The 18,206-nt window shown below is 40.1% G+C and overlaps 1 protein-coding gene across 6 annotated transcripts in view; it reads left to right on the top strand.

The window, feature by feature from the left end:
- The window catches only part of CADM1 (cell adhesion molecule 1), a 314,254-nt gene that overhangs the window by 242,985 nt on the left and 53,063 nt on the right, over positions 1-18,206 (top strand). For all 6 annotated transcript variants that reach the window (XM_008521797.2, XM_008521798.2, XM_008521794.2 and 3 more), the window contains exons 2-5: positions 5,296-5,442; positions 6,968-7,120; positions 13,606-13,743; positions 15,744-15,902. In XM_008521797.2, the coding sequence (XP_008520019.2) occupies positions 5,296-5,442; positions 6,968-7,120; positions 13,606-13,743; positions 15,744-15,902 (597 nt within the window). The remainder of the gene's footprint in view (positions 1-5,295; positions 5,443-6,967; positions 7,121-13,605; positions 13,744-15,743; positions 15,903-18,206) is intronic.

Raw genomic sequence — 18,206 nt, 5'->3', positions numbered from 1 at the left:
AGCATGCGAGTCCTTTGCTTCTTTGGAAAGTCTAATCTTAGGTACGTCTTGGAGGAAAAAAAATTAATAATCCTAAGCCTTTAATTCATGTGAAATTTCAAGAACTGTGGTGGGTTTTAAAATTAATGAGTGCATTGACCATCGGCTGGATGATGTTTTTTTTTTGGATAACCTTTATTTTTGGTTCAACTTTTGCCTATTTGGACAACCTGACTGTGCTAATTTAATGTTAGCTTCAGTCTTCATACAGCAGAAAGAAAAAAAGCGGGTTTCCCTAATATGATTTTGCTACTGAAGGAGCAGGTCAGGGGGCTTTATTTGCTCTCTCTCTGGGCAAACTGTCTTCCTTAAGAGTCATTGGTGCTCCTCGGTGTCAGTAAGAGTTTACATAGCTGCCATAGTATAAACCGAAATCTGTTCTAACTATGACTTGCCCTTTTATTATAGACTTGACTGGAGAGACTCCCCGGTGTAAATGAAGTGCTTTATTTATTAACAGCCAGGCAGCGGGGGCGTGAGCGCTCGGTGCCGGCAAATGCCGGCCGCGCACTGGTAATAAAGGCGTTCTCCCGGGGCAGAGTGTGCGATGCCGACAGGAGCCGCAGTAGTAAACAATATGTTTTACATTCAGGATGGTTTCTCTCTCATCTTGAAGTGTGTAATTGTGTTCTGGATAAATTATGGAAATAAAAAAAATCAGAAGTTGCTCATAGGGAAGTAACCCTCTTTAAAAACAAGTAAATTTTCCAAGGCAGAGCGAGTAGAACCTTGGCAGCGAGTCCTCATGTTGGCTGGTTGAGAAGTACAAGCTGTATGGGCTGGAGAAGCTGACAGAACTGGGTTCAAACACCAGCTCGGCCACTTAGCTGAATTTCCTTGGGCAACTCCTTTCGATTTCTCCGCATCTCAGATTCCTAATCTTTAAAGTGGGAATGTTGGAAACTCCAGGTGTTCGAGAGGGAAAAGTGTGTGAAGCAACCAGCTCTGGGTAAAAGCTGCCTTCCCCACTTGTCTGTGTGTGAGAACGCCATTTCCCATTTCAGGGTCTTCCTTTAAGATTCGCCCTCTCATCCCCTTCACGGGGCATACTTTTGATTGAATAGATTCCAATCGATGCTAGTGTTTTGTGTAATGCCATTTAAATAGAGTTTACAACAAAATGAGGTTTTAGGAAAGAGTCCATGAGTTAAGTTAATTGAAGATCGAATTAATAGGGGATTTATGAGCCAGCTGCACCCCCATCCCCACTCCAGCCCTAACCAGCTCGCTGAAATGGTCATTACTAATCATGAAAATAAATTTTGTCTTTTTTTTTAGATAATATGCTTTCTCTTCCTTGTAATGAATGTCTAGCAACTTCTAGTTTCCTATGGGAGAGTTGCATGTGAGTGAATGGGCCTCTCCAATGCCAGAATTTTTTATTTTTAGAAATTGTGGGGCAAATAGGAAAAGTATAGGGAATACAGTTGCTGGTATAAATTAAAATCCATGGGGCCGGCCCGGTGGCGCAGTGGTTAAGTGTGCACGTTCCACTTCGGCAGCCCAGGGTTTGCTGGTTTGGATCCCAGGTGCGGACGTGGCACTGCTTGGCAAGCCATGCTGTGGTAGGCGTCCCACGTATAAAGTGGAGAAAGATGGGCACAGACTTCCTCAGCAAAAAGAGGAGGATTGGTGGCAGATGTTAGCTAAGGGCTAATCTTCTTAAAAAAAAAAAAATTCCAGTTTGATTCCATCTCCTACACATCACCCATATGTACTAATTAGCAGTCAAAAATGTCTATACGTATCAGACGTTGTTCCACCCTTAAAATAAATTACCTTGCTGTTAGCAGCCTTATTTAATGGCCATGGTATATTGTACCTACTTGATTTGTTTTGCCCAGAACATGTGCTCTTTTTGCCTTGACAGTATATCTGCTAATTGAGTTTTAGAAAATTGGAGAGGTTTTTAAAATGGATTATATAAGAAAGGCACGAAAGTTGCCTGTTTGTATCCTTCTGCTACACATCAAACTGTGTTTTGTAACAACCTAATTGTCATGATATCTATTTCAAGGGGAAATTTATCAAGTCACAGTGCACCCTTCTATTGGGAAGAAATATTTGAGGATGTGAGCAGAAATTATTTTTACATAAAGGCTCCAGGCAGTTAAGAGTACTGACATACATATCATATTTTCATCACTGTCATTCACTTTCTTTGCCTCAAATAAATAGGTCATTATTATTCCATTGCAGCCATCTTATGGTGCCTTGAAGTATGGAGCTCTGTTTAATATAACTGCTGTCCAGCTGACCCATATAATTTATTGGTGATTTTTACAGAGTGACATCCTTGGGCCACCACCATCAGCCAAGGCACTTTGATACCATTCAGCAAAATATTTCATTATCACTTATAATTTTTTACCGTTAGTGTTGTAACCATGTTAACATAGCTAGGAATTGTCATTTTCTGAGACACTGGGTTTTAGGTTGACCGTAGCAATTTCAAAAAATAATACAGTAATGATGATGATACCACCATGGATTTGCAGAGTACATTATCTGCCAGAGCACAGCGAGAGCAAAAATCTACAGATGGCAAAAATTTTATCTGAACAATTTACTCAATAATGACACATTAAAGTGATCTGGTCTTATATTACTTAATTATAAGTAATAATTAAGACTATTTAGATGTTTAAAGAAAGAAACAAAAACTTTCTGATTCTGTGGTGTTACCTTCACTGCTTAAAACACAAAATCATGGTCAACTCCTGTCTGCTCCTGTCTCCTGTGTAAATGTTTTACAGCTTTAATATGAACGTAAATACTTCTCAGAATATGCTAGGATTCCAAGTAAAGACTGAAGTTAAAGTGTATAGTTATTTCCACAGAAACTGTTCTATTAGAGCATAATTGAATTGCCGCTGGCTGTCCGTCCCCGTAGCTGCACGATAGTGGTCAGGATCTGTATGTTGAAGGGGTTAGGGCCTGTCACCAGGTAGCCTTTCCATGTGTTCCTTCTGTAAATTGAAGATTCTTATTTGTGTTGCTAGTAAACCTCTTATAGGTAGAAGAAATCTCTCCCACAACCCAGTGGACCCCATTGGGTATTCCAGTCTCCTCAAGGCAAGTCCCATGACTTGAGACAGTTACAGCATTCGAATCATGCAGTTTAAGTTTTCCTTAATTTTCTTACTAGATTGGGTTACCCTGAGGAGATAAGGGTATTGTCCTTTCTGTACATACTTTTACGAGGACCAGCAAAACCACCTTGAAAAGCTGGCTTGATTGGCAGGAGTTCCCTTGTCCTTGTTGTTTTCTCAAATCTGGGAATAAACTGCTCCCTCCAGCTGGGTTCTGAATTCTGTGTTTGTCACAGTAATCCACTGAGGAAGAAATAAGCATCCCTTCGATTTTTCTGATCGCTTTTTCCCTTTGTTGTGATCCTATAACACTGTTCAGCCCACCAAGCTCGCACTGCCGGATCAAGCCGGGAACATTTGCCCTTTCCATCTGCAAGCCCCGTGGGCCTGCGTTCTCACACCCAGGTTAATTCCTGGGTCTGAGATCTCAAGGTCGGGTTGCATTTTGGTTTGCTGCTTGAGCACCAAGAATTTTTGTTTATCTGGGGCTCTAATAATTTTTTCCTTATCCCTTAGGTTTCCTCTTTTCTAATCCTCTACCAGAGGCTGAGCTATTTCTAGGTGGATTTGGCCTAAAGCCATCTTAGACACCCCTTCTCGTACTTCCCACTGTGTCCTGCCAAAAAAGGATCCTTCAGCAGAAATACGATAGCAGGTGGAAATCCTCCATTGACTCTAATTGCATCTCTATTTATGCTGGCTCTTTTTTTTTTTTTTAGAAGAGTATTTATCTTTGACCTTTCTTTCCTAATGTGACACAATATTTTAAGCAATGAAGAAGCCACTGAGTTGATGTGTAAGTACATAGAGAGCTCCTTGAGAGGGACGGTGAGCTTTCATTCTTGTATCCACACTATTCCCGACACATAATAGTTGCTTAATAAATGTTTGGCTATGACATCTAGAGAAATGATGATGATGGCAGCTATCATTTATTCAGTTTTGTGAGAAGCTAGACACAGTGCTGAATGCTTTATTATCTTTCTTAGTCCTCCCAACAGCTCTGAGAGAATTTTTAATTGCTATCCCCATTTTGCAGATGGGAAAGTGGTTCACGGACTTGAAATAATTTACCTGAGATCAGGCAGCTAAAAAATAATTGCTCTCTTCCCCGGCCCTGATTAACCATTACACCTGTTGCCTGTACTACACTTTGTGTTCTCTAAGTGGGGATTAGGTGTCAGTTTCCACCCACATTGTAGCTTCCTAAAGGCTAGGACAATGTCATGTACTTCTCTAGCCCCTGCCATGCCAGGTGCAGAATTGGACATTCAACAATTGCTTCATCTTTTGCTTTTGAATTGAACTCTCCTCACCTCCTACCCGTGTCGTGGATCAGTTAGGACATTTATGAGGGGCCCTGGCCACTGTCACTAAGCTTAGAAGCAACAAGCTAGAACAGATCTGGAGATAAGCCTTCTATCAGTGGCTCTGAAAGCCTTGACCTTTTGACATGTTCTGAAAGAGATTTTCTAAATGGCTAGAAGGGGGTGGTCTGCAGAAAGGACATGGTTCAGGACTGCCTGGGACTTTGGGGGAGTCAAGAAGGCGTGAGTTTCTGAGAGCAAAGTAACAAACTGAACTGTAAGCCTTGCCGGAATTGTCCTGAGATTCCAAAGAGTCGAAGTCGGGTAGGTGCTCACTCCCACACAACAAATAACAGAACCGCCTATACATTAGCAATGGCCACTTCCACTGACAAGACGAGATTGTTTACCGAACCCTCCCACCTACATCTATTAAGCGGCCCCTTGAGTTTTCTGTGAGGTGACCAAATAGCTTTGCTCAAGGGCGTGTGAGCTACGGTTGAGTAGACTCCCCTCTCCATTGGTGAGAGCTGCAGCCTCACAAAAGCCAGTACTCTGCCCTCTCCATGTCTCTCCAGCACACTACTCAGCTAGTGTGAACGCCTGGAGGCTAGATCGTTGGGATCACAACTTTTGAGAGCATGTCGGTTCCAGGCTTAGTTCTCTTTTGCCCTAGATCTATCTCAGATTAATAGACTCATTTCGTGGGCTGTGGAGAAAGGTGTGTGAGCCATACCTAGTGTACTACTGGTGTCCATTTTCTAATGCACTTCTTGTTTCTCATTTTAATTGATTCCATTAACCAAATTTTCGTTGATGGAACTTTTTCTCTGACGTTTCTTTCTCCTTTTTTAAAGGTGATGGACAGAATTTGTTTACGAAAGACGTGACAGTGATCGAGGGAGAAGTTGCAACCATCAGCTGCCAAGTCAATAAGAGCGACGACTCTGTGATTCAACTCCTGAATCCCAACAGGCAGACCATTTATTTCAGGGACTTCAGGCGTAAGTTTCCATCTTTATAGTATTAGATGGCAACTCTTTTTCCTACATGTTGTCTTGATAAAGAGATTGCCGAGGCCTCCTTTTTTTAATTTAACGTTAGATGCTTAAGGTTGAGTCAGTTCTTCAGAGGGAAGAAGAGACATGCAATCATAATCTTTCTACTTAATAGAAACTGTGAATGGTCCCTTTTAAAAGTAAGGCAGTCTTACTTTGCAATAGGAATTGATTGTAGTAATTCAAGGTGAATTGCAATTGAGTCCCAAATACTTAGCTGGCACAAACAACTCAAATAGGGTAAGGCAAGGAAAATACAGCATTCTGAAAGGTAATCTGTTTGGTTTGAAGATTGAAGTTTCCAAGACAATCTGTGCCTATAAAGACAAAACCAAATCCTGTGTCACCTTAGCCTCTGGTGTATAGAGGTGTCCCCGTGCTGAAAATCTTTCCAAATGTGATATCACAAAAGCCAATAATCAAAACTTAATTGTGTATCATAGAAAATGGTTCAAATGGGTGTCAGGGCTTGGCAAGAGCAGAAATAAGGTCTTTCGAAAAATTCTTATTTGAAAACATTGGTGCCTAAACAAAGCAGGTGTTGAGCATGTCCCTTCCCATCTGCTTGACCCCCTTCTCCCCAGCGCCTCAGAACATTCGTGACGTGTGGAGAGAGTTGATAAATCTAAGGAACATTTGAGAGGATGAAGGAGGGTAAAAGGAGAAAAGCCATCTAGCCTTTTCCAAAATCAATATAAAGACTTTAAAAGTGAATATTTAAAATAAATAAAAGGTTTTTTTTTTTTTTTTTAACCTATTATTACTTTTGTGGTGACTCTGATTTCCTCGTGCCTCCTCAGTTTCATGCTGTGAAGCTGAATGTAGTTAGAAAACTGCAGGGTGGGTCAAAGGCCTCTGTCACCCCGGGTCCCGGACTTTTGGCAGCTCCACCTCAAATCACACCAAACAATATCAAGTACAAAGATGCTTGCAAGTTAAACAGGATCCTTTTGCTGTCAAGTTTAAAAAAAATTATTTTCATTTTGCTTTTGAAATTACCACTAATGAATTTTTGGTTTCTTTCATAATTTGGAACCACTGTTTTTTTAAGACCTCAGCTTTTGAGAGACAATATAAAAGCCTGTGGGCCCCACTCCCCGAACTTTCAGTGCCCAGAGCGGGCTCAGGGCCTGCCCTTTGCTTCTGTTTTCATTTTGCCCATCTCCCATGGAAAATCTGAAACAATTTATGAGTAAGGGCTGAAAACAGGCAGCACTTAGAATTGTGGCAAGGTGTGTGTGTGAGTGTGTTTCCTTTAGGACGGGGTTATTTGTCTACATGCAGCTATTGGGGGAGCCCAGAACAGTAATTCAGGAAGCACAAAGAAGTACCCAACGGGTGCAGAAGGACTTACTCAAGTTTTCTCCTCTGTAACTGCCTCTCTCGGCACCTGACTTCTTCCCCCGCTAGAGAAGGAAAGTAGACTGTCTATCATCTTTCCCACGGTCACTAGCTCTGTGTTTTGTTACAGCTTTGAAGGACAGCAGGTTTCAGCTGCTGAATTTTTCTAGCAGTGAACTCAAAGTGTCGTTGACGAACGTCTCCATTTCTGATGAAGGAAGATACTTTTGCCAGCTGTACACTGACCCCCCACAGGAAAGTTACACCACGATCACTGTCCTGGGTAAGAGCGCGTGGGGGCGTGTCCTGGGAGCGGAGTGGGATGGCTCTTACTACCAGATGGCTTCCAGCCACGAGGAGAAGGTTAATGGTAAATTTTACTGTTCCAACTTGTTTTAGGAAGGATCACCGCCCATCTTGCTGAATTTTAAAAATAGCCTATTTTACCAAACACTCTAAGGAATGGCAATCAGCAGTCTTTATAGATTCCACCTGCTCTTGGGTTTCAAACCGCCCCCCCTCCACCCTCCACCCCCCACCCCAAAGCTTCTGAAGCAAAGATCAAGAGAATTCAGAGCCCTCAAATGAATCACTCACCACGTGAAATGCCATCGCTTCTAACTACCAGGGGTTTTTTCCCTTCTGTGCAGGAGAGGGGGAGACCAGCTACTACATCTGTACCCCGTGCAGATTCCGTTATGAAATCTGCTTAATGATTTTTCCTTGTGAGTTACATCCTTGCTTAATAGCGTTGATCTTCTTTTCTTTGGCTTTACTTATTGCCTTGTTTATTGCTTATACTCTAGATTATGCTGTAAAAATCATACCCCATGAACACATACTTTGCCACAAAATTGAAACCATTGGATGTAAAAGAATCAAGAGCTTCTAGGGAAAGAAGGCTGATAATAAGCAAGGACTGTTGACAGGCTGCTGGGTCCCCCTCTCGTGAGTTGCATGTCTTCATTTATGATCGCCAGATTGTGACTTTCAGCAAAATCCCAGTAGCCAGGTTTCCATGTCTGTATTTTGATATAGTCAGCAGATATTCCTGTGTTGAAGGTGGTCTGAATTAGTCACCTTTTCGACAAACATATACCCCAGTGCATAACACCAGCTGATCTAGATTTTCGCAACTGAGTTTTCAAGGGCGTACACTATAGCGTGAGGCAAGATCTCTGATTTACACCTTTGGGAAGATGATGAATCAAAGTCTATTTGAGGCGGCAGACGGCAGCTTTTCGGTGTAATGATATGAAGATTAAAGAGGAAAGATAAATATGAAGGACTTTTTGCTTAGTGTGTGTGAACATATATGTATTTATGGATGTACATATTGAGCTGCTGTCTCATTACTTTATTTAAACACAGCTATAAAAGGGAAAATATTTTTTTATTCATTAAACTGAAACATATCCCTAAGGCTCACATATGTGTTCTTGATAAGAGGAATGCTGATTTTGGGAAGTCATGTTTCAAGTCTGGCCGTACCATTTGTGATGTGGTCTGTGTTTGATGACAGACGCCTTTCCGGTGTTCATGTTTCTCTCTAATTGTGGCTTTAATCCGTATTAGACCTGCAGAAATAATAAGCATGAAAGGTTTCGGTGGGATGACTATTTTGGTATTTTGCAGATGTACCAAAATCACAAGCATGCATTTGAACTTTTCTGTCCATCTCCTTGTGGAGAAGTATTTGAAAACACTGTTGGCCTTTTGGAATAAGTCATTTGCTGCATAGTTGACCATCTGCCCATTGACCCGGCGTTGTTTATGGCATTTCCACAAAAGTGACAGCAATAAAAAGGAATACGCTTACATCATTTTGAATTTTCAGAATGTTTCACTGCATATACCTTTAAGTCTGAATGTCTTTATTTCACAGAAGGAAATGAGAATGAAAGAGGTTAGCCGTCTTGCCCAGATTACAAAGCACATGGTGAGAATCAAGGATCGTAGGCTTTGAAACAGACCTTCCTGTCCTGCCTCACAACCTTGAGTCTGCCAGCCTAGGTCGTTTTCAGTAAAATCCTGAATGCTGCTCTTTCAAGATTTTTTCCCTGAAGATGCACATCTTTTGTTTTCAGGAGTATATCTGGGCATTGGCAAGCAGTTACTGCCTGTCAGTTTCTGGCGTCTGGTGCATTTGTCCTCAGACCCCCTGGATCGGGCCAGTTTGATTGAATACACCCAGTGTGTAGGAGTCCCCATGCCAGCACTAGACTTTTGAGAGGCGTTTATGCCTATAATCCTTTTGGAGGGCTGATTATTCCGGAAGTAATAGGTTGCTGCTTGTATTGTATAGAAGCATTAACTTAAATATACTTGAAAGTAATACTAGTAGATGCTCTTTTTGCAGATATTATGCATTCATTTAATATTCTTTCGATTGAATTTACTCTAGGATTCCTTGATGGAGTAAAATTGTTGTCATCAATGTTTGAGTCTTTCATATTCCAAAATCTGACAATTTCCACTGATACTCATATATTCAAGTCTCTTCCCTAAGGTTTATAGTTTTCAGATATTATAACAAATGAAGAATGATATATTAGCATTTTCGTTTCTATCTATGGTTCTCTGAAAAGGGCTCCGAATATACTTACACAGCTGTCAAACTTCTTGATAGGTTGAAGATGCTCATTTTGGTGCATGTGTCTAATGGTTGTTTGAAGCATTCAGCAAAAATTTCAGCATAATTATAAGACTTAGGGTATTCTGTTAGTGACTATTATGTTTATTATCTTATCCATGTAAAAACTGAGCACTCTCCTGTGATGTTTTGCATGCATTTGGGTGCCTTTTAGGCTATTCATTCACTCCTTCCACTTGTATTGAGTTTGTTTCTCTCTCCAGATCATCGTGTGGGACTCTCTTTATACTACTGTTCATGGGAGGAGTTGAACGAGAAAGAGAATACACTGCTTTAAGATTAATATAGTTTTAATAGTAGCTAATATTATCACAGTCCTGTCCTTCTAAGATTAGTGTTCACTCTTAAGATTCCAGGAACAGGAGAGCCTAATTATTTTAAAGGGACTTAGAGTGAGATTTCATGTACTGATCAGCTTTAAGACCCTTCTTTTGTTGTAATTAACATGACTCATCTTGATATTGCTGATTTTTTTTTAAATGTTGTAGGCGTAATGTTTATAATTAGCACTCTTATAGATTTCAGGTTAGCTGAGAACAACCTTGACATTTCTCTGCTGTTTTCTAGTATTTCCCTGTACGTGATTTTCATTCAGGTTTTCATCTATATGCACCTCCTTAGATTACCTTTGGTTACTTTCATTAATGGCTGCAGGGAGTTTTTATTAAATGTGTGTGTTCAGTGGACCATGTATAAGTATATTCTCTGGTTAGTAGCAATTTTAATTCATTTTCCCTACAAATGGATTTTTATACTTTACCAACCTCTTTTGTATTAGAGTGGATGTTAGGAAGTTAAAGGGAAAACAGTAGAATTAATAGACCAAAATAAACTTAAAGATTTTCTTATCCAACACTGTTTTTTCAGAAAGATAGACTTAAATCACCCCGTTTATATTTTCTAAAGCTGTCTTGCTCTAAAAAAAAAAAAAAATCTGAGAGAAGTCAGCTTTATAACTGATATCAATAAACCATTAGGATTCACATTATCAGATTGTATTTTATATTTGTAAACCAAATAAGTGTCACTGTACTTGACTGTTTCTTCTTCTAATCTTAGTAAGGATCAGAAATACTCGTCACAATCTTGAGAAAACTCTTTATAGACTTGGAAGAAAATCATTCAACTGTTTCTTAGGATGCTCTTCTCAACAATAAGCAAGTCCTTTATTTTTCTACACTGGTCACATTTTTCCAACACTTGAAGTTTTCCTCATGTTTACCTTAGGCAGCAAGTTAAAAATGATGTCAGCTCTTCAGAATGATAATCCTAGGAGCTACAGGAATCACTCTGAAGGGCTAGGGAACTTTACAGTATATCTGTTGCTATAGAGGAGGAATTAGCATGGATGATACAAAACAACAGGTAACCCAGCTAAGGACCTGTTTGCTGCCAGTCACGCCCTCAGCCCCTAAACAAAATCTAAGAAACATTGGTAAATTGTCCTCTGGCCTTTTTTATACCTACATCCTTGCCATCTCCTTACTTTGAACCAGCGGACATTGTTGATAACGTAGGAAGAACAGGCCATCATCTTTATGACCGTCTCCATCTTTTGAAGAGAAGAAATTCTTCCTCCACTAAGAAATACCACAAAGATGAACAGCTGGTGGAGGTTATGAGAAGCCTGTGATGAGGAGAGCTAAGATGCCTTCAGGTCCAGCATGAAAAAGGAGAGAATGAAGGAAAGATACCCAGGAACATGCAGAAAACAAATATCTGACAAAGACTACGTTTGAAGCGAAATGCTGTTGAGACCTGGCAGTGCTGTGTGCTGGAACCTTTAACAACTTCTGGGTCTGTTCCCGACAAGAAGATTCCTGGGTTACTGCAGAGTGACCATCAAGGCTTTCCTCCCGAAATTATCCACGCGAACTGGAATCTGAACTGCTCCACTCGGTAGTATTTTCCAGGAAAGAGAGCTCTGTGTGTTACAGTAGCTTTAGGTATTTGCCCTCCTTGTCGTATCCCAAGAGAGCACCTTCCTTGAGTATCCCATAATCAATTTGAGTTCCCTTAAATTGAGAGGTATCGTATCAATTACATTACTCAACTACAATTCTCTTTGAGAATCATTGTGCATGTCACCATCAAAAATTACCTTCATCACTCTATTTTTTATTTTTGCCTGGACCTTGAAAGAAATTGTGATTGTTTGTCTTTGATTCCTGCATTTGTGGGGAGGACATTCCTAGGTCTTTGACTCCTTAGTTGTTTCTTTTTTATCCCTCTTACTCTGCTCCTCATAGCTCACCAAGATCTTATTTTCTTTAGGCTTGGACAGTCTTTTCCTCTGACATTTGCTCTAACTGTAGCATTTCTTTTCAGTATTCCTATTATACTGCACTCAGAATTCAGTAGTATTTGTTGGTCCTAAACATCTAGTCTCTCTGTGTATTCCCTATGAACTATCTGGGTACGTGTGATGAAAATCTATAACCCTCCCGATTGTCATCCAGCAAGGATGAGCTACGTTGAGGCAACGGCTCGCTGAAGTCATCCCATTTACTTCTGTCACTGCCTTTCTGTGTCTCTTAAAATGTTGGCAGATGTGCAACTCCAAATTGGATGTTAGACTCCTCTCTTCATGCTTTTTTTTTTCCTTAAAATGTAAGCAAGGGCACTTCTTTGCTGTGTTTAACTGCTCATTTGGGCCATATCACTTTAGAAACATGTCCAATTGAGCAAATGTGTCATTTTTCTTTTACATAGAGAACAAAGAGGTCTGCTTTTGGTCTAATAGTTACACACACAACCCCCCCCCCCACACACACACACTGTCTTGCTGAGGAACGTATGCAACAAATCATTTTACTTTTACCTGTCCATCGCTCTCTAGGATTTTCCACTGCTTCAATTCAGTGTACAAGTCTTCCTGTGGGCAGGATTTTCACCTTGGACTAGAATAGTTGGAAATCCCAAATACGTGGTTTAATCCCATGATTTATTGAAATAGCAGTATCAGAGATTTATTCTTCAACTTGATCATCAGGATGGCATGTTTATACATATTTAATTTCTTGTTTCTCTTCTGAGTTGAGAAACTTATTAATCATAAGTCTCCAAACGGTCTCTGCTTATTCATTGTGGTCAGGGCACATATTCTTAGATCCACTCTATTGAATTCAGTACTCTTACTGATTTTTATTTCAAGAAACTCAGTCGTGAGGTAAGGTTGCACCTTCTGTGAAGTTTCACTGTTAATTCAGTTTCCTAAAAGATAACGTGCTTTCTTCTTCATCACCGTCATCCTACAGACTCTTGATTTGGTTCCACATTTTAGCCCCAAAATATTTTATTCTGACCATTTTATTACATATATGTTTAATAGGGTTAGAGAAGGGTGGTTTTAATTCTGATACGTAAATCTACTTGCAAGCACTTAATAGTTTTTTTTCACGTTTAATTTATAAAATCTGGAGCGTTGAATTTCTCAATATGGAAAATTACTGCAAATTAACTGGTATTTCCTATATTACTGCATCTTCATGGCCAAAGGATTTTATTACTACACCATCCATTGGAGGTCATGATTATATTCTGGATCTCGATGAGTAATTTTAATGGAAGTGGTTTTGAGGCACCATTTTTCTGTGTATGTTTATGGTGAGTGATTCTTTTAAGGGGCTCCAAGTTTTTGATCTTTGCTGGTTGGCTTTGAAATCTTTCATATGAAGATTGAGATCCAAGGGTTGAGTTCAAGGAGAAATAGTCCTTTCAGAGACTTTCAGGTGAGAATGACAATTTCAATAGTGTGTACTCCTCTTACTTTTATATCTCCTTTCTGGTCGATTTTCTAATGAGTGATTGATAATCTAATATCTATATTGCTATAATTTGATCACTGATAACTTAGAAGTGGGAGACTGGTCATTTTATAGGATAACTTTAGGAAAGAAATTCTAAATTAAGTGATTTTGCGTAATTCAATTTATTTGATTATGACTTTGTATTTCTTCTTTTTCCCCTTCGGTGGCAGTTTGTTTTAAATTCCCATCAGGAATGTCCATTATTTGTCTCCTTTTTTGATAGCAGTGGTGCTAGTTTCTAATGAATAGAAGAATATGTCCAGAAATAGATTCTGTGTTTAAAAAGCACACATGTTTGATTTGTAGTCCCTCCACGTAATCTGATGATCGATATCCAGAAAGACACTGTGGTGGAAGGCGAGGAGATTGAAGTCAACTGCACTGCCATGGCCAGCAAACCAGCCACAACTATCAGATGGTTCAAAGGGAACAAGGAGCTGAAAGGTAAGGTCACATTGCCCTGGACAGAAGTGTTTAGGAGTGTACCTTTGTGGAAATTAAAGACAAATGCAAACAATGCCCCTGAAACAAATATCCATTTAGATATGGTCTCTAATCAGTTACTAAATGAGTCAGAGGCCAAAGCATAACCACATTTTATTGGCTCTAATTCATCTCCCCATGCTGTGGTTGGAGGGTTCACAGTGATCTGTGTTGCTGGATTTTTACTCAGATGCTCAGAAAGAACTGAACCTGTAAACTACAACTCTTTAGACCAGGAGGAACTACTGTTAGTTGTGTCCTCTGAACTCCGGCTGTCCACGTTGTACCCTCAGTTCTCACTGCTTTTGTCCTGTGACCCAGGGTGGGTCAGACTCCAAATTCTCATCATTCACATTTGGAAAAGTATCTAACAGCCCTCACCGTGGTGAATTCCACGTCCCTCTAACATCTCTTGCACTATCAGCGGTCCTGACCATGTGCTTTCCTACAAGGGTGGTTGTGCTAAGCACACTGAGGATTTTATCTTATTTGTGAATTTGCAGGCAAATCTGTAATTCAGTTGCCTGTTTCGCCAGCCTGTTCTTTTGCAAAGTTTCCGATTTTGTGACAGTGGCACAAGCCGTACTTTTGATCCTACTCCCATCGTCTCTCCCTCAGTCTAGGCCATCCCAGGTTCGATTCCTGGATCCTCAAATATCTCCACCCTAGCCGTTGCACTGGTGAAGGATACTGTCCCCTATTTGACCCTAAGTTCCTCGTGTGTATCAGCATCCCAGTTCCTTCCTTTTCAAGGTTGCCCTGCTACTTAAGTAGTACTCAGGCCCAAGGACTCAGGGGCTGAACTCCTGGTCATTTGACAGAAATGCTAGCCAAGTGCCTCAATTTCCTCTAAAGTGGGGATATTAATATTACATACTTTAGGTGATTCTTGGTGAAGATGAAATGAGTGAATATTTGTAAAGCATCTAGCTAGCATCTGGGCCAAAGTAAGTGCTCTGTGTGTGCTTGTTAAATAAATAAAGAGTGCCAGGAAGAAAAGAATAAGTCCTTTTAGAAAGGGAGTATAAAAAACCTATATCTAGAAACAGATAAATCTATATATAACAGCTTAAGTTTCGAAAAGCTTGCTCTGTTTTAATCTCCTATTTGCCAGGTATGGTTTTAGAAGGAAGGAGTTTCTCATTTCCCCTCTGCTGTTCTGTCTAAGTGAATTGAGCCATTAAATGTGTACCGATAAGTACAAAACATTAAAAGACAGTTAATGGTGCGCCATGTCCCAGGGAGTGCTCGGTTCAGGAAAGGGGCCGCCTTGGCCTATTCATCCCGTCCGGAAACCTCCTCCCTCCTTTTCTGCCTGTTCTTGGACGTGTCTCCGTCTGGCCTGAAGCCTATATCTTACTTTGCTCTACCCACTGCCACTGCATTTTCTATGGTCTTCCAAAAGTCTCAGAGTTTAAACATTTCAATTACAATTTCAATTATGTAAATGCATTTAGTTACTTTTGCTCTTAATTGCTGCTGATGGGGGTAGGCAAGGGGAGTTGTTTGTATCTTTACTACTCATTGAATTACTTGGGCATTTGGATGATGTCCTGGAATTTTTAAACCACATGACAGCCTAGATGTTTCAAGTTCAGAAGGTTGTAGGGTGAAAAGCATTTGTCCTTTTCTCCTCCCAAATGCCTTGAAGAGTCCGATGTCAAAATGGTTCAACTTTCAGCTGCCTTTTTATGGGAGGTTTTCAGATAGAAGAAACATATGTAATATATTTAAATAAAAGTAGTATATTCTGTGGGGTTGAAATATGTCTTAAATAGTATCCTGCAAGATTGAAAAGTAGAAAATTATTGTTTTATCAGTTATCTACCCTCAGATTACCCTTATCCCAAGTGACTTCCTTCATCTTTGTTAAAATAGCAATGTTGGAGCAGAGGATATAAAAACAGTGATAGAAATTCACTCAACTCTGGTTTTTCTTGGTATGTTTTATGTCCCCTCAGGCAAATCGGAGGTGGAGGAGTGGTCAGACATGTACACTGTGACCAGTCAGCTGATGCTGAAGGTGCACAAGGAGGACGACGGGGTCCCAGTGATCTGTCAGGTGGAGCACCCTGCCGTCACTGGAAACTTGCAGACCCAGCGGTATCTTGAAGTACAGTGTGAGTACCTGTCTTACTCCATTTGGGCTGTTATAACAAAATACCATAGACTGAGTCGCTTATAAACTACAGAAATGTATTTCTCACACTTTTGGAGGCTGAGAAGTCCAAGATCCAGACCCTAGCATGGTCATGTTTTGATGAGGGCCCTCCTGCTGGTTCATGGCTGATGCCTTCTTGCTGTGCCCTCACCTGATGGAAGGATCTAAAGATCTCTCTGGAGCCTCTTTTATAAAAGCATTAATCCCATTCTTGAGGGCTCCACTCTCATGATGTCATCACCTCCCAAAGGCCCCACCTTCTAACATCTCATGTTGGGCATTAGGATTTCAACATAAAAATGGGGGAGGAAGGGTGGCACAAACATTCAAACCATAGCAGTACCCAAGTATTTTATTCTGAGAGCATAGAGTGGCAGTTGCTTAAAAACACTTCGGAAGCCATTTATTGAATACATATGTTTTTAGATGGTATAGATAGAATTTTTATCTTGTTGTCTTGGTAGAAAAATAATCAAAGGATTATTTTACTGAAATACTGCCATATTACAGAATGCCAATGAGGATTTTGAAAATACTGCATTTAACCCAAATGTAAAACTTTAAAATGATTCCAATCTGCTCCAGCACATGGCTTAATTAATTTTGTGAATATTGACTATAATTATTTCCATGCCAACTTCAAAATCTAAAGTAATCCCCTCCTTCATTAAGCCCATCATAAATACTAAATGTTTTTATAGAAGGGATTTTATTCCCATTCTACATGAGCACTTTGTTTTAAATTGCACATTCTCTTCCATTTTTAGCTTAAATTATAGCAATGAATCTAAAAGTGGGACTCTTTGGGATCACTGCCACAGTCTTGATGGCTTCATCAATAAAAGCTAGATCCTGGTGAGTGAGGTTGTCTCCTCACTGTGCCCTGTAGACTAAAGATGCTGTCTTTTACTTGTGAAAAAATATGTTTTCTGCACAAAATCATCCTTGCACCAAAGTTGTGGCCAGGTAACCAGCGTCTCATTTTTCGTCAAAAGGCTTCTGTAACTTAGCCTCTGAGAAATTCCGGGTGATATTTGAGTAAGCATAGTGACAATGTTATGAGAGTTTGGTTGGAAAGGCCATGACTGGGTGTCTGATAAAGCAAAAGCATTGCTCTGTATGAATCCTTCTATTAATTTCCTAGAGTTGCCGTGATAAATTACCACTGACTTGGCGGCTTAAAACGAAGGAAATTTATTCTCTCGAGTTCTGGAGGAGAGAAGTCTAAAATCAAGGTGTTGGCAGGGCCGCACTCTCTCCGAAGGCTCTAGAAAGGATCCTTTCTTGCCTTATCTGGCTTCTGGTGGCCCCAGAGACTCGTTGGCTTGCGGCCGCATCCTTCCAATCTTTGCTTCTGTCTTGACATGGCCCTCGTCTCTTCTCTGTGTATTTCTTATAAAGACACTTGTCGTTGGATTTAGTGCCCACCCAGATAATTCAGAATGAACTCATCTCAACATTGTCCCCTTTTCCAAATAAGGCCACATTCATGGGTTCCAGGGGTTAGGAAGTGGGCATATCTTTTGGAGGCCACCATTCAACCCATGACAGTCTTTATTACATGTTTAAATTGCCTGAGCAAGATAGGGGGTAGGGAAAGTTATAAAAAGTTGCTTTTAATTACTCCTCAGCTTTTTGGCTAAAATCAAGTCTAAAAAGTTGCTTCTACGAGACCATCCCTTTCCAACCTTTTATTACTCTGTGAGCTTGACTCAATTTAACATTACATAATGCAGGTTTTTCTTGTTAATTCATTTCATCTCCTTCATTATGTAGCTTCATTAGGGGCATCATGCTTATAATTTTCATATCACTAAAACTATTGTGGTGTAATGTCCCTATAATGGGAAAACAGAAATGATCAGATATTATCGAAATTGGCAGATAGTGGATTTCTTGTGACTTTGTTAAATATGTAATTTATTTAAGCAAACTTAATATCCATTAACTTTCCTTGTAGGGGCCCATTAGCTTTAATAATACATTAGCTCCTTTGTGAGACCTGAGGAGATCACCCAGTTCCCACCCCTAAACTCTTTTAGTATCTTCTAAGTAGAATTTAGCCCCACCCACCTACAAAATTCTACTCACTCCCAAATACAAAATATTTTAAGCACAACTCCTCCTACCCCTTGGAAGACTTGCTAATGAGCTTTATAAGCCTTGTCTTCTGTCTTCTGTGGATTCAAGTGAGATTTGTCCTTGTAAGAAAAGGAATAAAACTCCATATCTGAATCCACTTTACTTCAATCTTACTAAGCAC

Source organism: Equus przewalskii, chromosome 6, assembly GCF_037783145.1.
Source record: "Equus przewalskii isolate Varuska chromosome 6, EquPr2, whole genome shotgun sequence".
Lineage (NCBI taxonomy): Eukaryota > Metazoa > Chordata > Mammalia > Perissodactyla > Equidae > Equus > Equus przewalskii.
This window is presented reverse-complemented; position numbering and strand designations above follow the sequence as displayed.